Genomic DNA, 22,064 nt, shown 5'->3' on the forward strand with positions numbered 1-22,064 from the left:
GGTGGAGGCAACCAAGAGGAGATCTCGCGGTATCCTCCAGGAAAGCCGAGCGGCTCCACTTGGGATCATAGAAGCCCATGGTAGGAGATCTCGCGCGACGTCTCTGGAGCCTCACCCGTCGAAAACCGAGGGGACGAGCCTGCGGAGATCTCGCGATACTCCTGGATTCCTCCCCTCCCTTAATACAGAACTGCCGGTTCTCTCGCGAGATCCTTGCTGCAGGGGTGGGGGAAGGGATCGAGCCGAGAGGGGGCGTAGTTTGCGTGCTGAAGTCAGCGCGCTGGCAGGGAGGGGGCGGGGGTATATAAGGGCCGGGCCGAGCCGGGGGGGTTTCAGTTAGAGAAGCGAAACGATTCGACGCGAACAAGCGGCAGCAGCAGCGAGTTCGAGACCCGGCGAATCCGACTCTCTAGACGCGGAGCGCGACCTCCCGAGACGATCTCTCGTTATGAGTCATGTGGCGGTGGAAAATGCCCTCAGTCTAGACCAGCAGGTGAGGGGCCGCGAGATAATCGATGATGATGATGATGGCGGCGGCGGCGGCGGGGGAGGGAGCAGCAGCACCATCGAGTCACGATTGTCGCAAGCTCGGCCTCAGCTCTCAATGAGGGTGTCGCGATTTTCCCCCCCGTTTAACCCCCTCGCCCGCCGGCTTCTTGCGCGTTTAATTGTTGCGCAGTTTCCGTCGTGGGGCGACTAATCGCTGCGCTGGTCTCGATCCCGGGGCGAGGGGTGGATGTTTCTCCTGGCCGCCGGGCTGCGCGTGGCGCTGCGGCCTGGCGAGCAGGCCCCAAGCCCGGCTTTTGTGTGAGGCACCGGACCCCTGGCGGCGGCTGCGAGGAACGGCTGCGGGGACAATGGCGGCCATTGTGCGTGTGACGGAGGCAGGCGGCGGGCTGGGCCGGGCCTTTGTCTCGCGCGCTCCGGGACGGGCGCGCGGGGGGGGGGGGGGGGAGAGACTCCTTTGTTCTCGCGCCCGCTCCTGCCTGCCTGGGCCGCAGTGACGCAGCTGGGCCAGAACGTGGCTCACCCGCTGCCGGCGAGTGTCGCGGGCGGACCCGGCTTCGCGCTGCCTCCCCGCGGGCGGAGCTAACGAGGCGCCAGGGGGAAGCCGGGTGTAGCAGCGGGCCCGCCGGTCTCCCGTATCCGTGCCGCGGGGTGGGGAGGGGACTCTGGCCACGTGCCGGAGCGTGGCGAGGAAGCGGGGCAAGTAGCCCGGGGAGCCGAGTCCTGCCTTTTCGCGCCGCGCGCTCGCCCATTACCCCGAGTCTGGCCCTCGCTGGGCGGCGCTGTGACGGGGAACCCGCTCCCCTCCCCCCGGCATTTACCACTGCGGCAGCCATCTCAGTGCGGCGGTGCAGCGGGCGCTGCGGGCTGGGATTTCAGATGCTGCAGGGAGCAGCCGCTCCGCTAATCCGGCGACCGGTCACGTGTGTTTCCTCGGAGCAGGGACCGGCTGTCTGACCTACTTCGAGAGGAAATGCCAGGACAGCGGCTGTAGCGACCCCCTCCCCCCCGTCAATAATTATTAGCCTAAAATGGCAGGCTGTGTTAAGGCTACAATTGAAACTTCGAATCGGACAGAAATCTGCGCTTGATTATCTTCTCCCCCGACCCATTCCCCAGAATTGGAATGACACTTGCTTGTCACAACAGTGGTGTCAGTAGGCAGCAAGTCTAAACACCATGTCTCTGAAACTAACAGCGCATATGCTGTGTACTTTGTTTTCATAGGATTGCAAAAATTAGCAAATTTTATTTTTTAAGTGGGAGTTGAACATCTGTTACCTAAATGGAAGCATTCCCCTTAGCCCCTCATACAAGTTAGAGTTGACATCAAGAACAGTGTGCACACTGAAGGTTTCTTCCACTTAGCTTTTTTTATGTAAGTGGAGATGGCATGCTGCCAAAAACCATCATCTTACACAATCCTAGTTTCAGAGACCACTTGTAGACATGTTTGTTAGGTGCTTTCTGAGAAAATCTTAGTCCTATAATTCCCTGGAATTTTTTTTATAAATGGTAGTTGGTTTGTACAACTAGTAGGCTACCTAACCCCACTCCAAGTTGAATCTGGAGTTGTGCCAACTATTGGCAAATGACAGCCTGCCTTATAATCATAACAAGGTTTTGTCATCTCTGTGTTAATGTAGGTGAAATTGAAGCTACAAATACAAGCAGATTAATATCTAAATTAACATGTGTAATAATGTACTAGTATCGAAAACTGCATACTCACTGAATATATTTGAATCTTTCAAGTCAACTTAATGGCTTTTTATCATTTAAAAAAAAAAACCCTTAAGGCCTAGATTTTACACCATATAGTCACTTAGCAAGTGTTACTAAAGCAGTGCATTCCTACCCCCATACTGCTTTTTTTAGTAAAAGGAAGACAGCCATCTTATATGCTTACACAAAAATCAAACTTTATTTATTGTGTCTGAAAACTGTTGTTCTGTACTCTTTCCACTTCTGGAACAACCATGTTTTTTAAAATTGTGTATTGGGAACCTTGATCATACTCCTTATAGAAAGCATCCTTGGACCATTTTTCTAGTGTGTTTGTATGGTCCTAACAAAAATTTAGTACCATAAGAGGGAAATGACTAGAGTTCTTGATTTGATTATCTTAACGGTTGAATTGCAAGTGCTGAGAGCTAGGTTCTGGTTACCAAGCAGCCATTGAATGTGGTGCACATTCATTTGTGAGCATAAAAGCATTCAAAAATTTAATTGTCACTGGGCTATGTCTTAATGTCACGATATGAATCGATGGCAGTGTGTTAATATAAACTACATGAATGCTATATTTTTTTTTGTAGTTTGCTGGTCTAGACCTGAATTCCTCAGACTCTCAGAGTGGTGGAAGCACAGCAAGTAAGTATATAACTCGATGTACCTGTTCTCTTTTGGCTATACCCTGATATATAGCTCTTGCTTGTTCTGTACAGCTTTGAAAAACACCACCCATTTCAGGGCCTTACATTAAAAATGACTTAATGTAAGGGGGGGAAACTAAAGGGGTTGACTATTGGAGGGGGTAGGGGGATGTATTAAATCAATGAGTAGTATGGGTTAATACTCCTTCCCTGTTTAAAAGCAAAACCTATTCAGATCCTTCAGGATTTAACTTGATAGAAGCTGGTCTCCAAGTTTGAGACTAGTTCTGGTCTTCCCCACCAGGTAAGTCTTTGAAGCAGGCATTTAGTTAGAAGCTAAGCTGCATGAGGGGGCCCTTCAACTCAACTTTCTGCCTATGCAAGACAAACAGCCCCAGTAGGCATCTTTTCATAGTGGTTCTGGGATGCCAGTCTACTTCCATTCTAAGTCAGTTTAATGGAGTGTTGCTTTGAAGACATGAATTGCTTCTTCTGGCATATGGAAATCACATTTCTGGGAGGCTCTTTACTGCAGCACAGGACTGAGACCCTCATATAGGTGGTGTCAGTAGGGGAATCTTCCTTTGGATTGTATGAATTTCACATTTGATTCTTGTATAAGAATTTCACTTGAAGCATGGGTATCTTGGTGTTTTCTGCTGAGATAGTGAAATTTGGAACAAAGGAGTGATCATTTTGCTTCTAGTAGTGCTCTGAAAGGGGATGGTGGATTGTCTTCAGATATTTAGAGAGCGCAACACCTCCTGAACGCATCTGTATGTGACCGATGTGGCTCTAGTGTTATAGCCAGTGCCTAAGCTATCTGGCATCAATTTATTTGCTCCTTAAAACTAGGAGTGCTATACAGAGAGAGCATCCTGGGGTGGTAAGTAGAACATCTTACTATACTATACTCAAGCCCACCAAATAAACAATATTCTCTAGAGAGATGGAACAAGATGTCATTTCTGAAAGGTCACTATTGGGGAGGCCCAGCAAGAAGCATTTCAGTGGATTTACTAGGGAAAGTCTCTAAAATGGTATTGTGTAAGGTCAGCACTTCCTGAAGTGTCAACATGCTAAAACTGAGCTCTACCCTTTGTCTCAGAAGTTGAAAGTCAGAGGGTTTGGGTCAAATCTAGCTGGCCAAAATGCTGCTTAACTCCACTGATCAAGGAAAAGTGGAGAACCAGCCAATTCTCTGCTATGGAGGCATAAAGCACATAGATGACTGAGGCCAAACAGCACTCTTGTGTTGAATAAAAGGGGTGGACAAATACATTCTTGTGAAACAGTGTACAGCACGCATGCCTGTGTCATAACTGCGCTGTCTTGGACTGCTTTTGAAGCCTCTAGAATTGAGGCAGGTTCTATGGGCCTTAATTGGGATGGTGTACTTGCCTGAAGAGTCCCTAAGAAGCAGGTAATTGAACCAGATCTTTCTCAGAATAAAGACACTTTTGGTGGTGAAGACAAATTTTTAACAGATGTTGCTACTTACACATTTGTATGTGGTTCTATAACAAAACTAACTAGTGTTTCTTCTTTTTAGAGGGTCGATACATTCCTCCTCATTTACGGAATAGAGAACCTTCAAAACAGGGTATGTTTTTTGTTTTGTTAATGTGTTGGCATTACTTAATGCAATATATAGTAAAGGACAACTGCAAGCACCAATCATGCTTGAATTATCTCAATAGTAAGATGCATTTCAGATTTTTGACATTTTGCACTACTCTTCATATTGTAAGTGTGACTATACATACTGCTAGATTGTTCTTTACATAGTCATAAAAGTCCTTGGCTTTCATTGGCTGTATCACTAGCTTAAACACTAAATTTGACCTTGGCTGTAGTTGAACTGTCACTTGATTATATTGTTCAGGATGTGTCTACCAAGCCTGAGACTATATCAGCTTCCAAGTTGCATAGGTCATAATCAAATGACAGTGTTGAAGCAAGATGGACTCTTAATCTTACAAATAAATGATTGTTTCGTTGTAGTGATCTGGGGTCAGCCATCTCTGTTCTAATCACTCATTGGTGCTAGTGTGAGGATCTCTTGAGTGCAGTGTGATATCTCCAAAAATTAGTTTAACTTCACTCCTGCTGTCACTTCTGAGGAAGTATACAGTCTGGATCCATTTTCCTATGGATAGGAGGCATGCCTCAATTCCCTACACTGGAGATTGATAAAATTCATGCTGTTGCTGGCTGGCATTGAGTAGTAAAAATGATTCTGGTACGCTTCAGTTAAGATTCTGTGTAATGTCTTTTCTTTATTTATAAAAAGAATAATCCATGGGCAATAGCAGCAGTGCAGTATCAACGGTACCCGTGTGCTTTTCCTGTGGCCCAAAACTGCAAATGTGTTTCCTGCTGCCATAGGAAAACATGGACTATATGAGAAACTGTGATTTACATATGGCTTATGAGTGGGCTGCTTACTATAGAATAAAATCATGAGACTTACATCAGATAAAATGAAGCTTTCTGATCTTTACCTGGTCTATGGGCAGCTCAGTTTGGGAGGGAGGGTAGAAATTACATCCCTGTCGATGTAATACATAAGAGGGGGAATCCTTAATTCTTTCCTTTCCTTTTTCCCCTCTTAGTGAGTCTGAAAGAGGTAAGTCCTTCAAACAGCTCAATGAGTGGTATTTGCACACTACTGTGGTAGTGTGCAGACATGATATGCACTGAATGGGTGGAGCAAAAAGGCACAATCCCTTGTCAAATGACAGCCTAATAGTTACAATTGGGCAGCTAAAATTACAGTACATGGCAATGGGTATTACTGAAAAGTGTCAATCAGCTGTGTTGCATTACTTCATGCAACTTTCTAGAGGAAAGAAGACTGACTAGCTTGAATCAAGTATTTTTCTAAATTTAGCAAAACCACCACTGTAATCCAAGAAACTACTACTGTATATTCTGTTACTCTTTAATTTTAAGAGTATGCCTTAAAATAGATTTTTATTGTCAAATCTTGATTAGTTAAAACACACATAAAGCATCTTAAAAATAGAATTAATGTAACTATTTAGCAATCTACTTGGCAACTCAGCTTTTGATAAACTAGTGAACTCTTAATTGAGATCCCTGTATTAATTCACTTAACATAAGATCTAGTCTAAAACGCCATTATTCCTGGGATAATGGCACCAATTGATCTTTTGGAGATACTGAAATGAAAATTTGGCCTTTTCAGCCTAGTACTTCTGGAGCCATTTAGCACAAACCATAAACGTATTCTGCCTGCAAGCACTTCTAAAAAGTCAATGTTAAAACTGTTGAGCAAAGCACTTGCTTATCTCCAGGTTTGTGGCTGTTGAAGCATACCCCTCCATACTATAACTAGCCTTATCTTAAGGAAAAAAGGTGTATTTTAATGTTAGGTAGGTATTGCCTAAAGCAGCACAATGTCAGCCTGCTTTAGTTGAACATGCTGGAATGTATAGAGCCTTTGCAGCTTAAGAGTGGTCTGGGAAAGAATTTAGTTCATGTTTAAATTGAAAATATTGCATACAAATAATGGATTGATAAGTGATAGGATGGGCCAGACCTGGTAGAGAAGTTCCAAACCTCACTGACTGCTCATCTACAGGAAGGTGGAGCCAAAGTGCTGCTGATACGTCCCCCTTCAATGCATGGTAACTCATTCTAAATCCCATTGGCATTGTTTTTGGACGTTTTTTCCTTTAGCCCACAACTTTCCGAATTTACCCATGGCGTAGCCCTGAGATTATGGGGATCCCACTGCTTCAGCTTACTACAGATGGAAGGAAATGCTCTAGTCTGCCTCCAAGATTATTATAAAAAAAATGTAGCTTCTATACCATATTTCTTTGGAGGAAGACTCTTCAGGATGCAGTTACTGATGGGAGAAGCCTGGTGCTGTGGATCCAAGGCCATGTTCTGGGGTAGAAGAGAGCTGCTTCTCTATTTGCCTTATTTCTAATGTGGGTATATACTTAAAATCCTTCTGAACTGCCTACGGAGACCATCTTGCTTCACTTGCAGTAGAACCCTTTGATTTACTAATTCCTTGAATGGTAGAGTAGGCAGAGTGTTCAAGTAATTCTGAAGTGGAAGTGATTCAAATGCTTGCTGGCCCAAGATAATACTTCTTAAAGACCAATGGTAAATCTTCCTTTAATAGGGTTTACATTTCACTAACTGGCTAAATCATTGTTCAATCTTACTGGATGAAATGAGATGCTGTACTGTTCAGCTGACTCATGGAATGTGCCAACCACTTTCTGTATGGCATGCATGGGAGAAAACAAAAGCCTTTAACTTGTGGAATTTTGTCTGTTCTCTATGGAAATCTTTTTTCCCCCCATTCTTTTGTAGCCATAACAGGCACTTAAATTTCATCTGTACATTTAGCTTCTCTGTAATGCCTCTTTGATCATCAGGTTGATGGAACTGTGCCTGATCAGAGAAAGTATAGAATACATTCTGTCTTAAGCTTTCTTTAAGCCTTTTGGTTTTTTACTCTGCTATATCCCTGGAGTTTTCATGGCTCTCTTTACAACAGGAAATATCTGTAGCTACATGAAAAACTACTATTCCAATTCAGGGCCGCCACCAAGAAGCTGTAAGTCAATATCAGTGCGCTGATGTATAACTGTGCTATTCTATAGCATGAGTTGAAACTGGCTATACAGCAGTGACTCAATGAACTAACAAGCGATGTTTGAGTGTGCAATTTTTTTTGTTTTAAATTATCCAATTATCCTTTCTGACTGCATTTCAGCTGTTCTGGAGATATGTATACTAGCTGCTGCTTGGCTTAAAATGTTTTTATGTAACACTTTAAGGTAGTCAAATATAGCTTAGGTCTGTAGAATCTTAGTGAGCTTATATTAAAAAAGTACATGTATCTGGTATCCATGCAAGCTTCCAAAACAAAGCATTTTGATGCTGGCCATTTGTTCATGGGTTGTACTTGATAGTAAGTAACCTTTTTATACCAGCTCTAAAGCAGTAGAAAGACATGAGTATGGATGGATTCTTGCTTTTCAGTAGTACCGTAGGGCTACACTAGTAAGAAATTGCACCCTTATAGACTTATCCTTAGGGTAGTTGTGCTCTTAGCCAAATCAGCTAAGCCAGTAGCATTCTGCATTTAATCACCATGGATGGTGTAATCACCCTGGATAGATGAAGAGTTGGTTTAAAAACGAGGTTGGTTGGGTTTTTTATACCCTATTACAACTTCTAGCATGGCTTTCTCTAGAATTTTACTACCAGACCACATTGTCTCAGTAGACATGTGGGGGATGAAAGGTTGCCATTCCGCTTATGGTGAAAGCCTAGTAAAATGACTTTGGCAAAGATTACCAGTAAATGGCTATAAAGCCAAGGTCTCGACAAACACTTGCAGGATAAGTAACTCGCATCAGACTTTTATTTCTAACAAACATTGCAGTTCTATTTGCACCAGGTTTAAGAGTTCTCCGTATTTGGAAACAGATGAAAGTCATCATGCATAATGAGTCTCAAAGTTAAAATTGACTTCCACTGGCTTTTTTTGAGTTGCACTTGCTCATGCAGAGGAAAGTGTGTGCAGGCTAACTTGAACACTTGCATGGGTATAAATGACACTTGGTAAAATCCTGTATGTTGCTTGCCATGTTTTATTTCATCACTAGTGCAGTTCACCGTTAAAAATACTGTCTCCTAGTTGTTGCTAGTTAATGGCACAGTTCATTCCTTAAGCTTGTAATCTGTTCTGCTTGCCTTCACAAATTTAAGATTACAATTCACTCAGACTGAAGACTCACTCACTCATACTTTCTCTACTATGATGTTGACTGCCTTGGTATAGATGTTTGTCTTTGAGTGGCTGCATGTCTCCTTTACTAAGGCCTGGTTGAAACAAAGCTGTGCTACTTTAACTGAAAGCTGGACTTTTTAAAACGGGCACACCTTTGTGTGGTGACACTAGGTCTAAACCTTGCTGAAACTAATTCACTGTGCCTGTATCTTGCTGGGTCATTCCCTATATGAAATGAGGATATAAATCTTCCCCTCCTGGGATCTGTTCCTTTCTGTACCAGTGAAATCTTAACATAGCAATTGAGACCTCTCCAGAAATGCAGCCATTAACTCTCTGGACCCAGTCATTGATTCATTGCTAACCACATCTATTCCCCTTTCTTAAAAACTAGTTCTTACTATGACCTGTCTTCCAATACAGCATTGCTAGTAAGGCTTGTCTGACTAACAAGCTTTGCTTATGTGGCACAGTAGACTACACAATAGTCCAAAATTCTTAGGAGTTCATCCTGTGTAACTGTCTTCAAGTGAAAAAGTACTAAAATCTAGCTTTCCTGACTCTTAAAGAAATCCTGATGGCTTGGTTTATTCTAACCTGTTAACTAAGGAGCAGATAAAAGGTTGGCGGGGAGAATCTTAAATCTCCCTCAATTGCTATTTCAGTTACCTTCATATGAAGTACTAGAGCTATTCTCAACTATCCAGAGTTCTTGCAATAGGCTCCATCAACTTATAGTATGGCAATAACCATAGTGCACAGGATACTCTTAATGTTACTGAAACATCATCTGAGCTATCTAACTAAACTAGCTTTCAAAGGAGCCTTTTCAACAAACTCAGAGTTGGTTTTGGCTGAGTTTGGAGTCTCTTCTCCATAAGAGTTAACAGTTTGTGAACAATGTTTAGTAAATTAGAGAAACTGTTCTTGCCATGGATCCTTCCCAGTAAAGTGGTCTGTAGCTCCAATTAAGGATAGGGACCTAAAAGGATCCCCTGCCTTTGGAAGGATTCTGTATTGCTGCAGCTTTTTGCATTCTGGCAGTAAAGGTTACACCACCTCTGGATTGGTGCTATGGAGCTTGCAAACTGCTCACTGGCATGAGTTACATTTTCCTTTAATTGTTTCACTTTTTATTCTCTGCCAAAGATTCCCCCAACTGGGACTCTGGTCGCGGAGGTAATGGCTATATGAATGGCTATGACCGAGACAGCCGGATGAATGGCTATGATCGTGATCGCAATGGGTTTGGATCTAGAGGAGGATCTGGACATGATGACAGAGGTGGGCGAGGGGATTGTTACTCTCACCTTTCAGCCAACAGCACTCCTGCAATTTGGTGTGGAGACAAGATACTCTACTCTAACAACTAGAGAATAGTTTTCCTCCCAAAAGTTTCAGTTTGGTTTAAATTTGTAGCATGTGAAACTGAGATCTCACATGAATGCTAGTGGCTTATGAAGTTGGACTTAGTGCACATGGTACTGGTTTAGTGCTGAGCTGCCTGTCTTCACCTACTAGGATACAAGAAATGGGGCTTACAGGCCTTAACTGAAATTGGGGTGCCATTATGTTTGCTGCTATATTATACATGGATAGAAGGTCTATTTTTGAAGAGTTTACACCGTTAACGGAGAATACAAAAGGTAGGAGTCTGCTACAGTCTAAAACAAGAGTAATGCAACCAAAGTGACTCGCCCAAGGTCATGCAGGAAGTCTGTACTTAAGGAATAAAATGGATTTCCTGGTTCCCAGTCCAGTGCCATAACTACAAACAAGACTTCTAGCTCAAGTTGAGTAATCAAAACATCAGATTCCGAGCTTTTGCCCCTGGAAAGCACCCACAAAATGAGAGTACTCTGCCACTTTTTTAGTGTTGCTTGTGTGTAAGGGATGCCTTAAAACAGGCGGCACTCTATTCATTAAGCTGCCTTGCTAATAAAGGATTTTCATGTTTATTGATCTACATTTTGAGATGTTAGACTGCAGGTTGGCTGGCCAAATTGCAAATATGGTCCTAAAACTTTTCCCTAATCAAAACCAATTTAAGTGACGTAAGTGCTTTTAGTCACTCTAAATTACATACAACTATCACAAAACTTCAACTTTGTCCTTAATGACTCCATACATCTGTAAATCTGTCTTTAGCATTTGTGGTCCCATATTAGATATCTCACTTTGAACCCTCCTGGTGTGGTTACAAAAAAGGGGAGTTGTTTGGCTTAGTATTTCACTTCCCGTCTCAAAACAGGTAGGCAAAGAAAGATTGGGATAGTCTATATTATGCAATATGTAGGCTCTTTTTTGAATGAGCCTTCAAGAGCGGATAATCAATTCCAAAACTTCTGGATGCAAAGATATAATTTTACACAGATGTAGTGACCCCATCACTTTTGGGTGGGAGTTGGGGAGTTTTGCCTGCTTTTCTTGTAGGGGTTGGAGAAATCTGTTCTTCTATTCAGCAGCCAAAGGAGGCTGGAGCTCAGATTTATGAACGGGGGGTGGGGGGACAGCTTGATGCTCCAGCTCCAAAGTTTTCATGTTTTCAAGGGTAGCAGTTTGCTATAGTTTCAGTTTTTTGTTAACCATGTATGCTAACATAGCAATTGAGCCACTCATTGGTGTCTTGTCATTATTTGGAGTACTATGAAATTCTAAGGAATGAGATACTATGGCTGGGGTATGGTGAAGAGTGGCTTCATTAAGTGCCCATGGACATTCCTTTCCAGAATATGATTAGACTAGTAAATTAGAGCTCAGTGTGCTTTTAGATTGGGGTTTTTAACTGCAGCAGTTCAGGTGCAATTCAGGTTATGAGCACAACATGCAGAGACTATTTTATACTAAGTTGGGGTAGCCACGTTTACTGACCCTCCAAGCCACATTAGACAATCTCAGAAGTTCAAGAGCCGGGATGCACCTGACAGGGCTCCAGCCCTGCTCCTGCTCCAGCCCCAAGCCTTGGCAGGTGCACCCCACAGGGCTGAAGCTCCAAGACCCCTCCACCCCCCCCATTGGACAGAAGTCCCAACCCCCCACCCTGCTGCAAGGCAGAGGTCCCAAGCTTCCCCCTCCCCCAGGACTGGTAGGTGGAGAATTTGGGGGGGGGGAGAGAAGAGGAAGTGTTCAAAGCTGCACTTGAATGGTAAGAGTTACATGTGGCTCACAAGCCAGTTTGGCTATCCCTGTACTAAGTCCTTGTTTTATGTAGTTAAGTAGTATAGATTTAAATAACTGCATAGTTGGACTCTAAAATGTGACTCTCTTGCTTGACCTGTCGTTTCATTAGTACTGTACAACTTTCCAATATTCTCTAACTACTGAGTATAGCTAGCCATGTGTCTGAAATCCATCTCCTGATCTAAATCACTCTAATAAAGTGTGGGAGTGGGGAGAATGCACTCTGTTGGAGTTTACCTTTTGGCTAGCTCCTAACCCATGTGCACCTTCATGGTGGCTTTAGATTGAACTGAGTCTTTTGCTTGTTAAAATTGGTTTGTTACCCTGAACAGAGACCTATTGACTTTTATATGACTAGAAAAGTAACCCTTTTCTTTCCATATCTAGGATTTGACAGTGGGTGGAATTCTGGTAGAGACAAGGATGCATACAGCAGCTTTGGTGCTCGGAGTGACCGTGGGGGAAAATCGAGCTTCTTTAGTGAACGTGGGAATGGGTCAAGAGGAGGAAGGTTAGTATCTTCTTGCTCCATGCAGTGCAAAACTAACTTTTACATCAGCACTAAGTTTTATGGTAGAACTATGATCTTGCTTCACTCTAGCTTCAGTTCTCCATATGACATGTAAACAGGGCTATTTAGTAATTTGGGGCAGCAGAATGAGAACCCTGCTTGGAAAACTAGTCTTTCAGGATAGGCAGTATTGTAAATAACTTAAAGCAGTGTTTCTCAACCTAGGGGTCATAAGCAGGGCTGGCATTAGCGGGTAAGAAGCAGGGCAATTGCCTAGGGCCCCACAAAACTCAAGTACATGGTTTCAGCCCCATGAGGCAGCTGATTCTGGGAGCCCCTTGCTGCAGGGCAGCTGAAACCCCAAGCTTAAGGTAGGGGGTTGCCAGCACAAAGGTTGAGAAACACTGACTTAAACTGAGTGAATTGGTTTGAGTCTTTGGACTAGCTAATGACATTGGAGTTGTAACGATTTGCCACTTCTGTGGAATGGCAATAGGATGCTTGCATCACAGGTGAACACTTACTAGTTATTGGGAGCAAGTGCTTAATGTAAAATGACAAAATTGAAGTTAGAATGTTCTCAACATTTTTTTCCCTATTAAAAGTGTAGCTGAGAACAATCTGAGTGAATTTAATAAAACAATTGGGTAAGACTCTTGCAGGTTCTCTCCTTTTATTTGGTCAGTTCTAAACACCTCATGTTTGTATGCACAAGTGTGGTGAGAATTACCTTTTTCGCCTCGTTAGTCCTGTATCCTGAATTTTCTCAAACATGGTTTACCAGGCCTAAAACTAAACGCAACCCAGGTAAGGACTTTTTCTTTTCTACATTTTATCCAAAGCCCATTTTACAAAGAGGGAGCATGCTTGTATAATGTAATCATTGACATGACAAAGGGCCAGGTGTACTTGAGTTGAGAAAATTTTCCATTTGTATGAGCAATAAAATATAGGAGCAAGTAAAACTTGCCAGTTGTGAATTTTTACTATAAAGTAGTCAATGAATTAACACTGCTTAATGTGCCTCCCCTTTGTATAAAACTGTCACCTTTCTAGAATGGGTGTCCACTAAAACCTGTAATTCAAACACATGTAAAAGGGAGAATTCTGAATTGCCGTTCTACAGGTAAATGTCAGTTTCTCTCAACTTAAAACTTCTTAAGTAACAGTATTTTTAAAAATAAACTTCTATAACTAGTTAGTTTCCTATTTTGATTATTAAGCTTATCCATGCTCTAGTTTACAAACAATTGAGCAGTTAATATAGGAAGCAGCACTGTTTTCCCCTAAAACATTAGTCACTAACTTTTTTACCAAACAAAGTATATGTAATGTACACAAGCTTGATGGGCAGGGTTCTGCTTTGTTTGAATTTGATTCCAGATTTGGAATATAACATTTTATATTTTACCTAATATGTGGAATTAATATGCAGCTAAACATAATGGGCCTCAGTTTCATGTCAGACAACCACCCTTGTTGAGCTAGATTTTTAAGTAGGTTTTTTGTTTAGATTTGAGGACCGTGGAAGAGGCGGTGACTATGATGGTATTGGCAGTCGTGGTGATAGGGGTGGCTTTGGCAGATTTGACCGTGGTGGAAATAGTCGCTGGTCTGAAAAGTCAGATGAAGATGACTGGTCAAAACCACTTCCACCAAGTGATCGTCTGGAACAGTGAGTAACTTAACTTCATTTAGGTATCCGCATGCCAATCAAATCTAGGTTAACTACTAGAATACTGATGTCTTCTATCGTCTCCTTTCAGAGAGCTCTTCTCCGGAGGCAATACAGGCATTAACTTTGAGAAATATGATGACATTCCCGTTGAGGCAACAGGCAGCAACTGTCCTCCACATATTGAAAGTGTAAGCTTATTAAATTTTTAATGTTGAATCTAGATTTTCAGTTGCTATATACCAAGTAAACAAACTTAGAAGAGAAACCTGATGAATCTGAGAATTGGTGCTTCTAGTGCTTAAACTATGTCCAGCAACTTTTTCCTCCTGATATGTAACGGATCCACCATACTTTAGTGAATCAGAAAGCATGACAGAACAGTTGGTAAGCAAACTATGAATGGTGAGATTCACTTGTTTGACAGCTTCCCTTATGTTGCTTTAATAGCTACATCATAGGTGTGCAGCTGAAAAGATTTCACCCAGAGAGAAGCATATGTGTTGAAGTGTCTTGTAAGTTTTTGGGTTTTTTGTGTTACCTGTTGCAATGTGCTTATAGTAGATAAGGTTAAAGAAATGCACCTTGCACTTGGAGTAGAAGGTGGTGAGGTTTATGGCCCTCAGTTCCTCGGAGACTTCATTCTAATGTCTCTTCACCCATGGAGAAGGCCTTGTTTCCTATGAAGACTTTTTTTCTCATTGAGAATTCCATTGTGTACTCCTGATGGAAATCTGCACCCAAAAATTCTATTTTAAAATTCTGCCAATTTTATTTGTCAAATAAAATGTGGAGGCTCCAGCATGGCAGTAGGAGCACCCTGCAACTGTTCCTCCTTCCCCTCCCAACTCAGCGGTGAGGCTGCACCCAACCCTGACACAACACAAGGGCCTGCCCCTCCACACCAGGTATGGGCAGACACACTCAGCTCAGCAGGATCCTAGTGTGGGGTGAGAGGGTTCTGGGTGTGGGCAGCTCAGTGGGGGATATGATGCACAGGCTTATTGGGGGAGGTTCTGGGTGCAGGGGCAATGGGATGCTGCACAGGGGGTGCCCAGGTGCTGGGGGTTGGTTGGGTGGGGATATGGGTTCAGCTGTTTGGGGATCTGGGTGTGGGATGCTTATTGGGGCAGTGCAGGGGGTCGTACGGTGGGTGTGGAGCAGTGCTTCCTGCTGCTGGGTTGGTTTCTGAGGGTGTCTGACCCAGCCCCAGTCATTCTCTCCCCCTGCAAGGGAAGTCTTGTCCTGGCTAGCTGGGACAGAGCCTGGTGTAGGGTAGGAGCCACTGGCTGGAGTGTCTCTTCTCCCTCACACACCCACCACCCCCAATTGGTGATTTACCTTTCTGCTGCTGCTCCAGGTGCCCAAAACAAATGCCTGTGCTGCTTTGGAGGAGGACATGACTGGTCTTGGGGCTTCCCAGTCAGCCCCTTTTCTGTGAGGGGATGTGAATTCTGTCAATGAGCAGTGGTGCAGTATTCCACTAGGAGTACATTGTTAACAACTTTGCTCCTCTGGCACAGTCTTAGTTGTAACTTTAGACTGTCTTTAGGTATCCTGGGCCTACACCAGGTGTTCTCAAACTTCATTGCACTGCAATCCCTTTCTGACAACAGTTACTACATGACTGGGGAGGGGGCCAGAGCCTGAGTCCCAGCAAAGTCTAATGCTGGCCCTGGTTACCCTATTAAAATGCAGTGCAGACATTTTGGGCTCTTGACCCCCACCTTTTGCGAACTGCTGGCCTAGACCAAGGAGTGCTTTGAGGATAAGGACAGACCTAGAACTTGATTCAAAATTTTATGGGAAACCAACTTAGAGTGGACAGGTGTGATGTGCTCATAGTAGCTTGTGTTGCTGAGGTGATGAGCTGCTGTGTTTTTATACTAGCCAGAGTTTACAAAGTGAAGTGTTTTCATGCCCAGGTATGGTGTATTGCTGTAGTCCAGCTGAGAGGTGACAAAGGCATGAATGACTGAGGCCAGGTCTTCACCGTGATGGGATAGTCTCCTGGCCAGCTGGAGATGTTAAAAGCATTACTTGTGGCTATTGTGATGTGAAACAGTGTCCAAAAGAATCCAAGTGCACTCCTCAGTTACAGACTGAACTGACCAGTTGTGAATGTGAAATCTGTACCATGGTTGTGAACTCAATAGTTCTCTGCCCACCAACATCACCTGTTTTACCAAGATCAACTTCATCCAAGCACTGGGCCATCTTGATGGTGCTTGTGTTGTGTGCTGAAGGATAGGTACTTGAGTCCATGTGATCTTACAGTTTGTATCTGAATCCAGATTGTGCTGGGTCTAGTGTCTTCAGTTAGATGAGCTTGTAGTTGGCCTCTTGCTCATTTCTCTGGGCTTGCTCAGGAATGAGAGTTTTGACAGTAGGCAGTAGATGGCTAGGATTGAAATATCCAGGGTGGGTTACTTTGTTGGTCAGAATATATTGTATGTTTTGAAGGAGGAACAAAAGGTTCCTCCTCTGAATCAGCTGTTCATGACCCATTCACAAGCCGGGAAGGGCATGGGTTCACTTCATGAGTCTTTCCTTAGAACTCCTTTAGGGGGTGTCCAGAAATTACTGCTTGGGAGTCTACTACAGTGGAGCAGCCATTGCGACACCTCAGTTTACTTATCTCTAGTAACTCCTGTTACTGTACAGGTGCCATCTTGAGCTTTGTGGCTGAGAAGGAATTGAAGTGGTGGCAGATCTGCTCCTCTCTAGATGCCTTTTGCATCAAGGCACAAGTATGTAAAGGTCACAGGTCTGGACCTGTGGGTACTGCTGACTGCACTCTCTGATCAAGAGTGCATGGGTGTAGGCATCCTATGTTGGACCACCCATAGGGACAAAACATCTCAAACTTCAGTTAGAGCAGAATTTATCTGGACAGTATAGTGAAATAGGGCAGCAACAGGTGAACACTGCTTTCTGGATACTGCTTAAACACAGCTTTCTGGGTTTTTGTCAGGCAACCTGCAGTGTAAATAGTGCTTTGTCACAACAGAAGACTTTGGTTGTTCTCGGCACATGTGATGGCCTGCTATGTCAGTGATCAGGAGACCTGCTATGTAGTCAGTCCACAAGTGCTTTGAGACCACTAATAAATTTTTGCTATATCTGATTAGTGACTGCCTTTCTGGCATCTCTTTGATGAACTGATCATGACTTGCAGGTTTCTCAGTTCAACACATGGTCTATTGTGCAAGATTAAACTCTGAATTAAGGACCACTGCAGTACATTAAAGACAGATTTCATGGGAAAGGGGCAGAGAAGGAACCTAGTGATGCTCTTCTGCTACTGGCTGGTGGTTTTTTGGCAACTTAAAAGCCTGAAAGGTTTTATTGGAGGATATCTTGGTCTATAGAAGTGGTGCAAGAGCTTGTTCTTGCTTCAGTTGTAGGGATGGTGGGTGGGTGTGTTTTTTTTTTTTATAGGAGAGAATTTTTAGATGCGACATCCCATGAGACCACTAGTTCTGTGGTTTTATACATAAGTCTCATTTGCTTGGAAGCCTGACTTCTGATATGAGCGTTCTACTTGGTATTAAACTTTTATGCTGCTTATACATAAACAAAGAGGAACCAAATACATGGGTTTTTTAATATTCAGGTTTAAAATCTGTTAAACTATATTTTTTGTGTACATGTACTGAGCAGATTAATCCTATGGATACATGAGTCATTTGGGCTGAGCTATATTTTTTCAGTGAGAAGGTTCTGAAGTCAGTCCCCCCACTAACTTCTCCCCTCCACCCCCCACCCCCCCAAATGTCTGTTACAGTTCAGTGACCTTGACATGGGAGAAATTATCATGGGCAACATTGAGCTCACTCGCTACACCCGTCCTACTCCCGTTCAGAAACATGCTATACCTATCATCAAGGACAAGAGAGATTTGATGGCCTGTGCCCAGACAGGTAGGTTTTTGACCTTGCACCTATAACAATATTGACTTTCCAGTTCAGCTTGAAATGGGGGTGGGAATTCGATCAAATCTTGAAGCTGCAGATGATCACTAATAGGAAAGGAAAGCAACTGCTCATGACAGACAAACTTAGTGCTCCTGCATTTCCTTCATACTGGGAACTGTAGCCTGTTATCCTTAGAGCAAGAACAACACACTAGCACAATCTGGATTGACCAGTTAGAGGTGAGGGTAACTTACTTGTCAAGCCCTCCTCTGTGGATGCTAGGTGCCTCTTAGTACTTAGACTACAGCATTTTTAAGGTTTTAGTACATAACTTGATGGCAGAATATGGTTGCTTCTGCCAGTTCAGACAATTGCTGTATTTTATAGTGTTCCTTTAGCCCAAGTGAGATCAGTATTAACTCAATGTAGGGCAAGGTGGGGGGGGGGTAAAATTCTGCCTTGAAGAACCAGGAACTCAAGGCTGAGTCAAGTGTTTGCTCATGTCCATTCCATTGTAGGTGTGTGTGCTTGCCACATGCACTTGTGCCAGAAGTGTTGTCGCCTCCTCCTCTCCCCCCCCCCCCCGGTATCCATAGGGGACCCAGCTCTGATGCCCTTTGGAGTGGCATGCATATGCATCAGTATAAGGCACATCACCAGCTCCCCCGCCCTCTGTTCCTTCTTACTGCCAGTGACAGTGCTGGAACATCTCCTTGCCTCTCTAAGCTGCTCACAACTAGGCACAGTTGTGAACTTTCTGTATATGGTTAGAAATTTTAGTTTTTTTTATAGTTCCCTTACTGTGGATTTAGTGTTTTAGTCCCAAACGATACTTAGCCTAAGGACAGAGCATGCCCTGGTCCCTGGGCTTCAAATGTGCCTGTTGAAAGAAACTCTTGCCAGTCAGTGATTACCATAGAAGCTGTTTGAAGTGCTTGTGGGAAACCCACATTAGTGATATGTGACACTTATGCAAGAGCTTCAGACCACAGAACAAAAAGGAGTGGGATATTTGTCTCAGAGCACTCATTAGAGTCAGCCCTTTCTCTGGCCTCAGCCAGCCAGATTGGGTTCTGCTCCTAGCACTCCAGCCTCTTTGCAGAGCACACTGCTGACACTGGGTTCAGACCAGTACCAAGCCCCATCCCCTGCTACTGGCTAAAAAGCAGAGGCTGGGAGGGGACGTTCTCCTGTGTCCCATAAAGGGAAGGAGAGGGCTGGAGAATAGCAAAGACCCATGAGGCCTGAGTTGTTAAGCCCACTTCAAGATCCACCTGCCACCCTGGGGAGTGGTGGAGGCACTCAGCACCTGACACTGCTGTCCACACTGGGGGCCTTTCAGGCCATTAAGGCTATGGATGTGCCCTGTTTGAGGGGTAAACAGGCTTTGGGCCCTTCCAACAGTCCCCATCAGTGCTGCACCACTCCTTGCCACAGGGGCTATCCCATCAGTGTTTGCTTGAGTGGCACCATCAGCCCACGGACACAAGTTGGCTTGCCTGCCAGAGTTCCTGGTTTGTCCCTGGGCTCAAGGCAATGATAGCCAGTGGGCTGGCATAGACCCACAAAGGCATGACACCAATCCCCAGAGCCCAGGTGCCAGGAGCACCCAAGACACTCTCCCAGCACATGGCACCGATCCAGAGGATTGAGACACTGGTCCCCAGAGCCCTGTCGCTGGACCAACAGTACAGTTCATCACCAGCATGTCAGTCTACTCGCTCACATTTCCACTCCTACTCGACAAAAGCTTCAATTGCTAAACATCAGGTATCAATTGTCAGGGTACCAGCACCAAGATCGCATCACTGAGAGCCATTGCCCTCATACAGATCCTCTGCAGAGGTTTGGGACTAGAACTGTCAGGATTGGGGTAGACAGGTGGCCATGGCACTGTCCTGGTCCCCCAGACATGTATCCCCCTCCTCAGACTTCAACAGCCAAGAGATCCTGCCCACGGGCTTGGATCACCCATCAAGAGCACCTGCCTTCCCCTCTGGGGGCCATGCTGTCACTGGTGGCCAGGGCCAGTGGCAAGCCCCCTGGCAACTCTGGAACCCCTAAGGATTTCCCCAACCATTGCAGGGGCATAGGCCAGCCTTGGGTATCGGACAGACTGTCAGCGATAGCCTGTCACCTACCTCAGATTCAGGCATGGAGTCAGAGCAGGCTCCCTGGGTTCAGCAGGGTTGGCAGACCTGTACCTGCCTCCTCATCTTCACCTGATGAGGCAATAGCAGAGCCCTTTCACCCACTTCCCCAGGACAATGCCAAGGCTTACCAGGAGCTCTTGAAGAGGGTCACCTTGAACATGGGGCTGGAAGTCAAGGAGTTGGCAGAGCCCTTGGACTCCTTGTTTGATGTACTGAGTACAGCAGCTCCTGCCAGAGTGGCATTGCTGGTGCACAAGGGAGTGATGAAAATCACTAGGGCCCTGTGGTAGACATCTTCCTTCCTGCCCCCATCTCCAAGTGGGCAGAGTGAAAATACCCTTAACAGGGACATAATATTTTTATACCCACCTTGCCCCAAACTCACTGATTGTCAGCAGCTAATAGCGTAACAGACAAGGCCAACTGGGATCAGTGCCTAAGAACAAGGAGGCAAAGAGGCTCAATCTCCTTGGTAGAAAAACTTTTATGCTACATAGACTCCAGCTGAGTGGCCAACCACCAGGCCTTGCTTGGCTGCTATGATTTAATAGCTGGCAATCCATGGCCAAGTTCTGACTCACTGCCAGAGGAACCCAGGAAGAGTTTCCTGGCTATCAGAGATGAGGGCAGTGGCCAGAGCAGCCCTACAAGTGGCCTCAGATGCAGCAGACTCTGCAGCCTAAACCATGTCCTCAGCTATTTCAATGAGGTGGGTGTCCTAGTTGGTCATTGGGCCTTTTAACACAGGTTCAACAGTCAATCCAGGACTTCCCATTCAATGGTCTGGCACTGTTTTCAGAACAAACAGTAAACTGCACAGCCTGAAAGACTTGAGGGTTACTTTGTGCACCATGGGCCTGTACGTGCCAGTGCTGGTAAGGAAGTGGCTTAAGCAACAACTGACCAAGGTTGGCTCCCAAACCTATGGGTCTGAGCCCTTCTATAAAAAAGGGCAAGAGCTATAAGCACCAGCAAGGCCACCAGTCAGCATCCTATACACACTTGAGCTCCATCCATAACCAACTGGGTGGTAAGCAGGCATTTTGAGGGTGTGCTCCAGGGTGACCTTCCAGCCTGTGACGTGGATCCTGCTCCTCTGTTTTTCAACTGTCTCATAGAACTGGCAGTGGCCTCCTGCCCAGCTGCCAGACCTACTGTCACAGGATCATTGGTGGCATGCAGGAGCCAGTCTTACCTCTCTCCACCTCACAGCTTGGATGCCACATGCACTCTAGTTAGGTACAGCAGGTTCGCTTGGAAAGCAGCCCTCCACCAGAGCAACTTACCTGGCAAAGTGGAAACACTTCTGCTGGGCATCTGAGTGCAACATCTCCCTGACCAAGATGAGCTGTAAAGACAACTAGGATTTCTTGCTTCATTTAAAGCACGTGTGCCAGGCCTTATCTTCAGTCAAGGTGCACCTGGCAGCAATATTGGCTTTCCATCCTCCTGTCCAGGGCAAATCTGTAGTCTTGCATAAGATGTCAGTCAGGTTCCTGAAGGGCCCTTAATAGCTCTTTCCGCCAATCCGGGACCCAGTCCCACCCCTTATGCTGGTGCATACGTGCACCACACCAGAGCCAGTCATCTTGCAGATACCATAGGGGGATTGGGGTGGACTTCCAGCACCAGTGCATGTGGTAAGCGCACACACCTGTAATGGAGTGGACATGAGCAACACATCTCGAACACGTAACGCTTATCTCTTGCCTTGTTAACATCAGGAGCACAGTCTAGTTCAGCTAGGTTGTTTGGAATACTGTGTAAGGGGTTGCAGCTGATAGCATCAATACTTCCATCAAGGTTTTATTGTCACAATTAACCTTTTGTATTTAATAGGTTCTGGGAAAACTGCTGCATTTCTTCTACCAATATTGAGTCAGATCTATACAGATGGTCCCGGTGACGCTTTGAGGGCTATGAAGGCAAGTTCTTAGATGTGCAGTCCCAGAAATGTTAAA

The 22,064-nt window shown here is 44.7% G+C and overlaps 1 protein-coding gene across 6 annotated transcripts in view; it reads left to right on the forward strand.

The window, feature by feature from the left end:
• Positions 1-309: 309 nt before the first annotated feature.
• The window catches only part of DDX3X (DEAD-box helicase 3 X-linked), a 33,392-nt gene continuing 11,637 nt past the window's right edge, over positions 310-22,064 (forward strand). For 2 of the 6 annotated variants that reach the window (XM_039508767.1, XM_039508785.1), the window contains exons 1-9: positions 310-493; positions 2,826-2,880; positions 4,435-4,485; positions 9,817-9,951; positions 12,235-12,358; positions 13,872-14,033; positions 14,125-14,224; positions 17,821-17,956; positions 21,943-22,028. In XM_039508767.1, the coding sequence (XP_039364701.1) occupies positions 449-493; positions 2,826-2,880; positions 4,435-4,485; positions 9,817-9,951; positions 12,235-12,358; positions 13,872-14,033; positions 14,125-14,224; positions 17,821-17,956; positions 21,943-22,028 (894 nt within the window). In that variant the 5' untranslated portion in view covers positions 310-448. Of the gene's footprint in view, positions 494-842; positions 870-2,825; positions 2,881-4,434; positions 4,486-9,816; positions 9,952-12,234; positions 12,359-13,871; positions 14,034-14,124; positions 14,225-17,820; positions 17,957-21,942; positions 22,029-22,064 lie in introns of those variants that run through there. The other 4 variants (XM_039508794.1, XM_039508814.1, XM_039508775.1 and 1 more) reach the window with 3 other exon arrangements.

This window comes from Mauremys reevesii, linkage group 1 (genome assembly GCF_016161935.1).
Source record: "Mauremys reevesii isolate NIE-2019 linkage group 1, ASM1616193v1, whole genome shotgun sequence".
NCBI lineage: Eukaryota > Metazoa > Chordata > Testudines > Geoemydidae > Mauremys > Mauremys reevesii.